Source organism: Malus domestica, chromosome 10 (assembly GCF_042453785.1).
Source record: "Malus domestica chromosome 10, GDT2T_hap1".
Lineage (NCBI taxonomy): Eukaryota > Viridiplantae > Streptophyta > Magnoliopsida > Rosales > Rosaceae > Malus > Malus domestica.
Genome location: NC_091670.1, coordinates 9506487 through 9517443, shown reverse-complemented (window position 1 = coordinate 9517443; position 10957 = coordinate 9506487). Strand labels below are relative to the sequence as shown.

At 39.1% G+C, this 10957-nt stretch overlaps 2 protein-coding genes across 2 annotated transcripts; both read left to right on the top strand.

Annotated features, from left to right (window-relative positions):
• Nucleotides 1-4398: 4398 nt before the first annotated feature.
• On the top strand, nucleotides 4399-5532 carry LOC103428632 (probable caffeine synthase MTL2). The gene is made up of 3 exons (XM_008366750.4): nucleotides 4399-4532; nucleotides 4677-5075; nucleotides 5176-5532. The coding sequence occupies exons 1-3, from the start codon at nucleotides 4458-4460 to the stop codon at nucleotides 5458-5460; spliced, it is 759 nt and encodes a 252-aa protein (XP_008364972.1). The 5' UTR covers nucleotides 4399-4457; the 3' UTR covers nucleotides 5461-5532.
• A 1067-nt stretch (nucleotides 5533-6599) lies between these two features.
• LOC103440377 (uncharacterized) lies at nucleotides 6600-10544 on the top strand. Its single transcript, XM_070805666.1, has 5 exons — nucleotides 6600-8919; nucleotides 9008-9151; nucleotides 9223-9381; nucleotides 9459-9569; nucleotides 9649-10544. The coding sequence occupies exons 1-3, from the start codon at nucleotides 8818-8820 to the stop codon at nucleotides 9319-9321; spliced, it is 345 nt and encodes a 114-aa protein (XP_070661767.1). The 5' UTR covers nucleotides 6600-8817; the 3' UTR covers nucleotides 9322-9381; nucleotides 9459-9569; nucleotides 9649-10544.
• The last annotated feature ends 413 nt before the right edge of the window (nucleotides 10545-10957 follow it).

Genomic DNA, 10957 nt, shown 5'->3' with positions numbered 1-10957 from the left:
GATTGCCTCTCATCCTACAACGTGAAACTGGGACAACCAGAAATGGTCTGCTTTCTAAGAGTGCATACAAATGTCTCTGCATGGTCCTACGTAAACATAACTAGCATTAATTTAAGAGTTATATCCCACCGCCTTAGTCTTGACTCGTACTGTAAACCAGTATGACATAAGAGATGATACCAAGCGCCATGAAGCCATGAAGGTGGAAGTGACAAGTTGCTAGACATAAGATTCATTAGGAAAGTGGATTACCTAAGGCAGGTAGCCAACGTGATCATGGTAAAGAAGATCGAGGCAGCTGAACGTCCTATCAAATGGCTCATGTGCATAGATTATACCGACCTGAATGGAGCATGCCCTAAGGAGAGCTTCCCTTTACCTCGTATCAACCACCCGATAGATGCAACTGCCGACCAAGAGCTTTTGAGCCTTCTCAATGCATAATCAAGGTACAACTAGTTATGTATGCACTCGGCCGACCAAAATGACACGACATTCATTACCGATGGAGGCCTCTATTGTTGGGACGTGATGCCCCTTGTGCTCAAGAATACATGGGCTACATACCAATGGTTGGTAAATCAAATGTTTGCCAAACACGTTGGCAAGATTCTAGAAGTATATGTTGATGACCATGCTCGTTAAGAGCGGGAAGAGAACCAACACTTAGCCAAGTTGGCCAAAGTATTAAAGATTCTATATGCTTACTAAATGAAGATGAACTCCACCAAGTATGCCTTCGCGGTTAACTCGAGTAAAATTTTAGGGTTCATGGTAAGTTAGAAAGGGATTGACGATAACCCAGAAAAATCATGGCGCTCATAAATCTAACACTTTCACGCACAAAAAAGGAGATACATAGCTTATCGGTTGAGTCGATGCTCTTAACCATTTTGTCTAATGATCAACTGATTGCTTCTTACCTTTCTTTAAAGCACTTAGAGGAGTTGTACGGATTATATAGCGGATATCTGAATGTCAGCAAGCTTTTGATAATTTGAAGGCTCATATAGGCCGATCATCTTGTGTCTAAACCGTTACAAGGCAAACCCCTGTACATATATTTGTATGTGTCACCATCAGCCATGAGTTCAGTGCTCATAAGAGAGGAAGAGCAAGTGCAACAACTAGTATACTGTGTAAGTCAAGCACTGATAGAAGCAAAGGTTGTCATCCAAAGGTAGAGAAGCTTGTGCTCGCTCTCATTATGTCTGCTTAAAAGCTCTGGGCAAACTTCCAAGCACACTCAATAGTGATTCTTACCAGCTACCCATTATGACAAGTATTGAACAATCGAAGGTCTCGAGACGAGTGATTAAATAAACGATTAAGCTAGGAGGTTTTGTTATACAATTTAAAGCAACGCATGCTCAAAATGAGTAGGAAATGGTAGACTTTACAGTTGAGTTCACTCCGTCACACGTAGGTAAGGCCATTATGATAGACTCGAGGACCATTACCCGGAAGCAACATTCGGGCAATGGAGCCTATTTATGAATGGGCTATCCAACAGAAGCAGAGCTAAATTGCTTATCATTACCTGTGACTGCATGGAATTTGAATATGCTCTACGTTTCAAATTCAAAGTGTCGAACAACTAGGAAAAATACGAGACTGTTAGCAAGTATGCATCTCGCTTTGGAACTTAGGGTTGAGTATATAGTGGTCGAGTAATGCTATTCATACCATGTTTTTGTATCAAATTTTCATACCACCTTAGGTGGCATTTGATGTGGACAACTACATCATTTGAATTAATCAGATTTTTTAATTTAGTTAATTATTTAATAAACTAATAATTAAGAAAAACTAGTTAATTAAATGATGATTGTGGTATACGAGGAGTCTTTCTCCTTTCTTTCCTTGGGTTTTGCAAATTTTTCAAATGATGTGGCTGTCCACATCAAATGCCACCTAAGGTGGTATAGAAATGTGGTATAAAAATATAGGGAGCATTTTTGCTCACCGCCATTTAATGTGGTGTATGCTCACCACCCTATTTACCACAGTTAGATAAGTTTGAATTTTGAGATTCATGTAGTAGATAGGCACAAATCTCAAAATTCAAACTCATCTAACGGTGATAAAAAAGGCGGTGAGCATACACTGCTAAATGGTGGTGAGCAAAAATGCACTCTAAAAATATGGTATGAATAACATTACTCATGGTGGTCGCATTGACTTTGATTTACCAAGGTTAGAGTTCCCTATGATTAGCAAAGTAGTAGGAAAGTATAGGGATTTAAGTTTTACTTTGCACTTAAATAGACAATGGGCCTTGTTGGCGTAGTGGTGAGTAGGTATGGAAGGAAGGATTAAGTTAAGGATCAATACCCCTTTACAATAGTTTTTGAATGTTATTGTTTTTTTCCTAATTTATTGTCAGGCATGTCACTGTTGGCTAAGACCAACATAAATTTTGATTAATATTATTGTTAGATTGTAAACTTGCGTCACAAGTAAACCGAGCTTCTAATCAAGAGATTGTACGATAAAAGGGTTAAAATATATGTTAAGTTATTTTCTATGCTATGTTATGCAAAGGACTTCAAATATTTTTTTTGTTCATGCCAAGTGATAACCACAAATTGATTAGAATTTGCTTCAACTTAGTTTGCAATTCTCATATAAGTAGGGATGGGCAAAATACCCGCGGTTATGGGTAACCATGATTACCCGTCCATTTAAACTTCACGGTTACAGTTATGGGTATAACTATTTACCTGTGAAATTTAAATGGGTGGTTATGGGTATTAACTACGGTTATAAACGGGTAACCATTTACCCATTGATTTTATATATGTAATGTTGAATATTTTAAAAATAAAATTATATATATGTGGCTGTTTGGCAGGAGATGGGAAGTTGTGTTATTAACCCAACAATCACATCTCTTCAATTTGAATGTTGCATCTTTTGATTGTTGCCGAAAAGACATGATTCATGGTCAACAAGTGTAATCATTCTCCTAACCATGTTCTCTATCGGACAAAACTTATATCAATGCTATTGACTATAGTGCATGGTTTATATAGCTAATTATAATATAATGTAGCTCATGATATATGTTATGTTAATACTTTACATTATGGGTTAAATAATCCAAGAATACTATCTTCTAAACAGTTTTCGTAACCCAAGAATACTTAGCAAATATTATATTACCTTCATTGGTAACAGTTAAAAATATCATCCGTAAACTATTATTTCAATTATTGGAATGGTATAAGGACTTAAAAAATTAAAATACAGAAATGTATGATGAATGTACGTATAATGGTGTTTAATTGTCAAAAAAAAAGAAAATTATGACAATTTTTTTTTAATTTTCAAGTTGTTAAAAAACATATAAGTGCTTTTCCAGGATTTACTTGCATTTTTACTAAGGATTGATTTCAAAAATATTTTAACAAAAAATACTTTCAGTTATTTTAAGAGTATATCCAAATGAGCTCTTAGTAAATCATATTCATAGGCGACAAGACCAACACCACGGAATCAATTTTAGATTCTTTCAAGAGTAAACGACATTTTTTAATGTACATCATGTAATGTACCAAAGCTTGATTGATGTAGACTCTAATGACGCCAAACAAGTGTTTGTTAGACTAATTTAATTATGGACCTGGCTTCTTAGCCCTCCCACTTTCCATACACTTTTATCCCCTTCTATTTGTGCGGTCACGGTTAAGCCACGTCAACATTTTATATTACTATTATTTTTTGTCTTATTATCTCTATGAAAAAATCAATATAAAATGTTGACGTGGCTTAACCGTGACCGCACAAAATAAGAGGGGATGAGAGTGTATGGGAAGTGGGCGGGCAGAGAAGCTGGGTGATTTATAGATGATGTCACGTTTATGACACATGGAGCCGTATGTAAACTAGTCACCTACTCTTTAACTAAAGGGTAATGTTAGGGAGACTAAATTTGTAGACTAAATTTTGTAAGTAAATAACATGGAAATTGATGATAGGATTATTACTTTAATGTTAATTAACGCTCTTATTTTTTATTAGTGAGACATCATTTAATTTGAAAATTAGTCTACAAATTTAGTTTACCTAGCAATTCTCTTAACTAAACTCACAGAAAATATTAAGTTATTTGTCTACTAACATATCATATTCTTTTAGGTTGTGATGTACTAAAACTTACAGAAAGCGGGAACATCATCATTTAGTGTAACCATTATATGTATAATATGTGCGACGACATAATTGATATGTTTTACTTCTAGAATATATTGATAAAAAACAAATACACGTACGATAATTTTACTGTACTAATAATATCGTGCGACGGGGTTCCAAGTACACAAAAAATTACTATATACCTAATAACACGTAAGCTGCATGAGGTAAGTATTTTGCTATAAATATGCAGCTCTTATAGCAGAATAGGCACCAGAATTAAGAGTGTAGAGAAGCATTATTTGAGAACACAAACTAAAATGGAGGTAGAGCAAGTGCTTCACATGAATGGAGGAATTGGGAAAACAAGCTATGCAACCAACTCTCTACTTCAAGTTAGTCAGCATCTGTTTCTCTAATTCTTTTTTTGTCTCTGTTGATCATATTCGATTTTAATGATCTTTTTTAATATGACGGGAACTTGTTTTCATAAAATTAAGAACTTTTTAATAATATTCAGCTGTCTGAATTTATTTCAGAGAGCTGTGATTTCGATGGTGAAGCCCATAGTTAAGGCAAGCATAGAGCAGCTTTGCAGCAAACTCTTCTCTGACTGTTTGAAAATAGCAGACTTGGGATGCTCTTCCGGACCCAACACCCTTTTGGCGGTATCAGATATCATACACAACATCCATGCCACCTTCCAAAAACTGAACCGTCCATCTCCTTCACTCCAAGCCTTCTTGAATGATCTTCCCGGGAACGATTTCAACACTGTGTTCAGGTCATTGCCAGGGTTCTACAAGAAACTTGAGGAAGAACAGAAGTTGGGGCCATGTTTCATTACTGCAATGCCTGGTTCTTTCTATGGCAGGCTCTTTCCAAACAATTCTCTACACTTTGTTCACTCTAATTATGCCCTTATGTGGATCTCTGAGGTGTGAATTGTTTTTTTTTTAACCCCTCATACACTTACTAATATTTTTCGAGGTGGTTTAATTAATCATGGTATTTAGTATGATAAAACGTACTGTGTAGGCTCCAAAAGGTTTGATTACCAGGGAAGGAGAGGGACTAAACAAGAAGAACATATGTATAGCAAAAACAAGCCCATATGCTGTGTATAAGTTGTATGTGGAGCAATTCAAAAAGGACTTCACAGTGTTTTTGAGGTCACGAGCAGAAGAGCTGGTCCCCGGAGGAAGTATGGTCCTCACCACAATGGGCAGCATAAAGAGCCATGACCCACTTTGCATTTGGGAAGTTGTCGGACTCAAACTCAATGATATGGTTTTAGAGGTAATGTGTGGCCTAGATAATTAAACCTAAATGTCTATGTACCAAATAGGAACAAAATAAAAGCAACTAAATATGAACCACAACAGTTTATGACCACTATCGCAAGTTTATGGCCACTTTTTAAGTACATCTCTAATCGAGATAGAACCAATGAAAAAAATAAATAAACAAAATTGTTGATAGAGTTACAAACTGAGGGCTACATTTTAACTGACTTTTTTTTCCACAAAGTTACAAAACACGTCCTATAAATAAACAATAACAGCCTAAATTCATCACCACGACAATGGTGGTTATGTTTCTTTGTCTCCATCTATTTCATTTCTCTTTCTCGAATTGTAGCCAGGCTTGTCATCAATGGCTAGAGATTGATGAGTCTTGTTCTTTTCATTCTTTCAAGACCTTTCGGTAGTAGGTTTGATCGACATACTGGTTTTTCTTACTGTTTCCAAGAACCTTACGAACTAACTTATGCCAATGTTCTCGAGATACACTCTGTAGCCCAGGACAATGTTGTTCGTGGCTAGAATTTCCGTCGGGGATGTCTCCTAGCCGACGAGCACACAACTCCCCGAAAGGTTGGCGCCGGTTGATGCTTTCTGTCGGGCTTCTGCTTCACTGGCGGGCTTGTTGGGCAAAGCTTGTCGGGCAAGGCTCATCGGGTAAGGCTGAAAGAGAAGGACATATTTAACTTTGAAAGGTGCCTTTGTGGGGCCTTAGGTATAGGCCTTGAGGCACACAATCAAGATTAACTTTTAAGTGCTCAGGTATGCCACTGCCATCTTTAGCATGGCAGATGTAAAATGGATGTTGAGTTTTAGTTGTACATATACCCGAGAGGCCGTGTTAATTATGACAGGTGCTTTTGTGGGGCTTTAGGTGTAGGCCTTGAGGCTTCCGATCAAGAACTAACCCAGTACTCGAATATACGATGTCTATTTTATTGTTTGCAAAAGTGTTATAACCATTATAGTTCTGATTATCCGAGCCCGCAGAGCAGAATGAATCCAAATAGGTGCCCTTATAGGGCCTTAGATATAGGCATTGAGGCTTCCCATCATAATTCCTTCTATACTCAAACGTTCTATTACTCAAAGTTTATGCTTGTATTTGTTTGTTTGATTGAGTGTCCTTATTTCTGATTTCTCTTTCTTCTTTTATAGACACTTGGGTTTGGCCTCATGTAGCAGTAATCTTGCCCGAATGCAGCTTGAAGGGTAATGACTCATCAGCTATTTACTTGTACTGCCACTGTAAAGTGCTTTTGAGCTGATTAGCTGGCTGGTCTATACCATTTGGTCTCTAGGCAGGTGAGCAAGTGGTGCAAATGATCTGCACCTAGTCGGGAAATGCCTTTTATGCCTTCTGGGCTTTGGCTGGGCTTCGGACTTTTCCCATTTTCAGACCTACTTTGGGCCAACTCCTTCTTGAGCCCAAAGTTCAAATTATAACCCAAACAGTGCCCCCTTCAATCAATTTTCAGACTGGAATTCCAGGCGCCAATATTGATTGAAAAGCTTCCCATTAATACCCACGTCTCTCTCTCCCGGGATTCGCACATTTTTCAAAGATAATCATCATTTTCCTGCGGTCATTCCATTAACTCACGAACCTTTTGCATTCTTAGCACGAAATTCCTCTGTAATTGAAAATTTCCTAACTTCCCAGTCATTTTACTTTTCTAAATCTTTTAACTCTCTTATGTTCTCTGCCCGACCTCTTCTACCCTTGTTGTCTTCCTTGCCGTTCCTCTTCCAAACTTTATCAAATGGCTTCAGGATCCAGCCAAATCCATCTATCCTATGAATCTGGCGAAGGCACCGCCACTTTGCTCCGTTTACTCAACGGACTGCATCGTCCTAAAGCAGGTTTATATTCTGAGCTTTTCTTTGAAGTGCATGGGGTACAATCGTTGGGTCCCGCATGGATTTCCCGGGTCCCTGCAATGATATAGGACAATATGCCCAGGGACAATTAGTTTTCCCCAAATCCCTTTTTGGCTAAGTCGAGCATTTCTTCATCCAAGTGTTGTCATATCGTCGAGGCTTTCCTTTGATGAACGATCCAGCTTGGGCTCAGTGGGTTGATGAACTAGAGCTAATTTTTAAGAAGAAATGGATGAATAACGGCATTTATGAATTGATAATGCTCTCAAAAACTACCATTATTCCCCAGCCCGAACTACTTGCTTATTCTCTTCTTTTCTAGAATTCGGGCACAAACACTTTTGACTTCCGTATGGGTCCCATGTCTCCGACTGTTCTTAATATGGCCCAAGTCTTTGGGCTAAGGCCATCAGGCAGGATAGTGGATGTTACTCAAGACTGGGCTCCCCCCTCAATTGTTGAAAGCTTAGGTTCATCCGCCTCTTTCCTTTCCTTGGAATATAATGCTGCAACCTTCAAGAGTTACGGGACTTCCTTCAAGGGATTCATCCCTTTCGTAAAGGAGAATTTTGGAGCAGATTCTTCTCATGTTGATAAAGATCAAGAGCACATGTATTTCCTCTTATACTGGCTCAACAAACATGTATTCCCCAATAAGTCTAAAGGAGTAAAGGTTGAATGGATCCCCTTGGTGGAAGCTCTTCATAACTTTGATGATGTAGCTACAGGCTTTCTCATCTTTCACTTAAATCATACCCCAGTTCGGACGAACTTGAAAATTGGAAGGAGATGATCTAGGAAAAGAATCGGTTACTTCTGATAGGTATTTCCTCTTCATATCTTGATTCTATATCCCTTTTAAAGCCCTTTAAATTTTACCTTGCTTGATCCTGCAGCCCAAATGGATGTTGAATCGGTACCCATGGAGTCCGATGATGACTTAGCTGATACAGCAGTTCTTAATGAAGCTGCGGCAGAGGCTGAAAGACGAGAAGCTGGAGAAGGTAGGGATGTTTCCGAAGATTCAGGGGCTGAAAAAGAAGCGCATGAAGTCACCACCCAAGTGTCTAAACAAAGGAAAGCAGTTGTGATCGAAACCTCAGATTCTGATCCTGCATCCCCACCCAAGACTAAATGACCAATTCCTACTAGAAAGAGTAAAAGAACAAAAACCGTCCAAACTCTTAAGTCTTCAGCCTCATCTGCTCCAGTTTCTAAGGCAGACAGAAAGAAGCAAAAATCTTCAAGTGAGTTTTTGTTCTTCTTTATCAGATTGCCACCCTTCTTCTTTATCAAATTACCCTTGTTTTCCTTGAAAACAAGACCTCAAGCATCTAAGAAACCAACCATTGCTTCTAATGAGGAACCATTAGGAGCTAAAATTCACAAAAAGGCTGAAGAATTGTGAAATATCACCCTCAAAGAACTTGAGGTATAGTTTATGTTTATGTCTGCATAATCTTTCCTGCTTCTACAAAACCATGAGCATGATTACATGAGTCAGGCTGCAAGAGAGGAAAAGCTCCGTTCGCCAGAGGTCTCTTCTCCACTTACTCGAGAAACAAGCCTCTCTCCTCCCCAGATTAATCCTTTAGAGGTGCATTTCCTTCTTTCTCAAACCTTGGGTAACTTTATAGTCTCTGGAGCTAATGCCTGAACCTTTCTCTTCTTCTATCTTCATCCAGGTCGGGGTATCTGTCCCCTTGCCTAGTCAAGGTTCTCCTTTGAAGTCTTTGATTTCTCCTTCTGCCCTGAAGGCAACTCTATCTTCTCAATTTGATCCATCCACAGGAGTTATGTTGCACTTTGTGGATAAGGACAGTAAGTTGGTGAGTAACTATCCTTACATTGACTTTCTGTGCATTGCTTCCATATTAACTTCCATTCATATTTCTTGCAGCCTTCTCCATTATATGAACCACCCCAACCGTCAGTGGCAATATGTGATGAACCTATAGTCCCTAAGATTCCTGTGACCTCAGGGGTAGCGGTTTTGTAGGTGTTTGCTTGCCCGACGGTTACCATTGATGAACCTCCTTCTTCTCGGAGTCAAACTCAGGTATGGAGGTATTTTCTTCCTGTTTTCCTCTTAGAATCTGCTTACTAACAATTGTTGCTATCCCTGGATACTTCTAGGGCATTGGCGAAAGTTTAGGCGCAGTTTTTTCCTCCCCTATTAGTGGTAGAGAGTCTTCCCCTCAACCAGGAATTGGTACTCTTCCTTGTGAAGCCCCAGGGCTTATTCAGGTATATTTCTTCTTCCCAAAGCTTCCATTTGCTTCAAACTGTATTTTTGTCTTAATCTAGTTTTCTTTGGTCTTTGCAGCAAGTTCTGGAATAAGCCTCTCCTCCTCGCTTGGTTCGTAAATCAAAGCTCCCCTGACCCCATTCAACTTTTGGAAGTGCCGGGATTTCCCATCCTGGAATTGAGAAGACCGGGAAGACAGAAACTGCCCCATCAGTAGGTACTACTTCATTAGAGGAAACTGGAGTGTGAAATCCTCCTCCTGCTTCTTTATTTTCAAAAACTGCTAAGTTGCCCGAACTTTTTGAAGAATTCGGGCAACTTGAGATAAGGCTTAAATCTTTAAAGCATTCTGCCGTATCTTCCGGTCTTCGAGAGCAGCAACAAGCTTTCCAAGAATGGGCTAGGAAGGACTTCTCAGCTTCATTCAGCCTCAAGGCTCTTCATGATATAGAGAAGGTTACAATGGACGTGTTCAAAGCCGGTTAGCTATCCAAAACTCAACATGATTAATTTCTCTCCTTCTTCGAGAACCTGAGGGCTCTCCGGGATCAACATAAGAAAGCTGAAAGACAAGCCAATCGTGTAAGATGTTTCCAGGAGAAAGAATCGAGTACTTCTGCTCAGGTTGAAAGGTTGATGGATGATGGTTTGCTGACAAAAGAAAGGATCGGAGTGGTGACTTCTGAAATCCAGAAGCTAGAGGAACAACTAGTTGTTCTTAAAGCTGAACAAGCAACTCTTCTTGGCACCCTCAAAAACCAAATTGAAGAAGTGAAGAAGTCAGACTCGGAATTAGAGCATACCAGGTCTCAACTTGCAAATAGCCATACTATTTTGGCCGAACCTAGTAGGATTTTTGCCATCGTGCAGACATATCAATCTCGAATAATCATCCTGAGTAAAGATGTAAAATTATTAGACTAGAATTATTTGTAACCCTTCTTTTAGCAGAATGAACATGTATTTTGTGTTTTGCTTGCTTTGCTTCTGGTTCTTGTCTGAACTTATTTCGGGCAACTCTTTGCCCCCTCATCTATTTTCTTTTTTCTTCTGCTTCCCTCACTAATACCAATTTTGGGACATGATCATGATCCCTTGGTCCCCCTTATGGTACTTTTATTTGAGCGAGGGTGTTGGGACAACCTGGGATCCATCTCTCTCCTCTATCGTAACAACTGATGACCCTGGCTTCCCCACCCAAATTAGATTGATCGTGTTGATAGGGGCTTCCGGGAAAGGATTGGTATCAACCATCATACTAGCTTGGGGCTTGTCAAGCAACAGTTTTCCCTTCACTATAAGGTCTTGTATCCAGTCTCTGAACTGGACACAATTGGTTATAGAATGGTGAAAGGTATAGTATAACTTACAATACTTCTTCCCCCTC

Coding starts and splice junctions, on each gene's coding strand:
- LOC103428632 (XM_008366750.4), top strand. CDS start 4,458: ATGGAGGTAGAGCAAGTGCTTCACATGAATGGAGGAATTGGGAAAACA. Junction 4,533..4,676: donor CAACCAACTCTCTACTTCAA/GTTAGTCAGCAT, acceptor AATTTATTTCAG/AGAGCTGTGATTTCGATGGT. Junction 5,076..5,175: donor CCCTTATGTGGATCTCTGAG/GTGTGAATTGTT, acceptor CGTACTGTGTAG/GCTCCAAAAGGTTTGATTAC.
- LOC103440377 (XM_070805666.1), top strand. CDS start 8,818: ATGAGTCAGGCTGCAAGAGAGGAAAAGCTCCGTTCGCCAGAGGTCTCT. Junction 8,920..9,007: donor CCCAGATTAATCCTTTAGAG/GTGCATTTCCTT, acceptor ATCTTCATCCAG/GTCGGGGTATCTGTCCCCTT. Junction 9,152..9,222: donor TGGATAAGGACAGTAAGTTG/GTGAGTAACTAT, acceptor TATTTCTTGCAG/CCTTCTCCATTATATGAACC.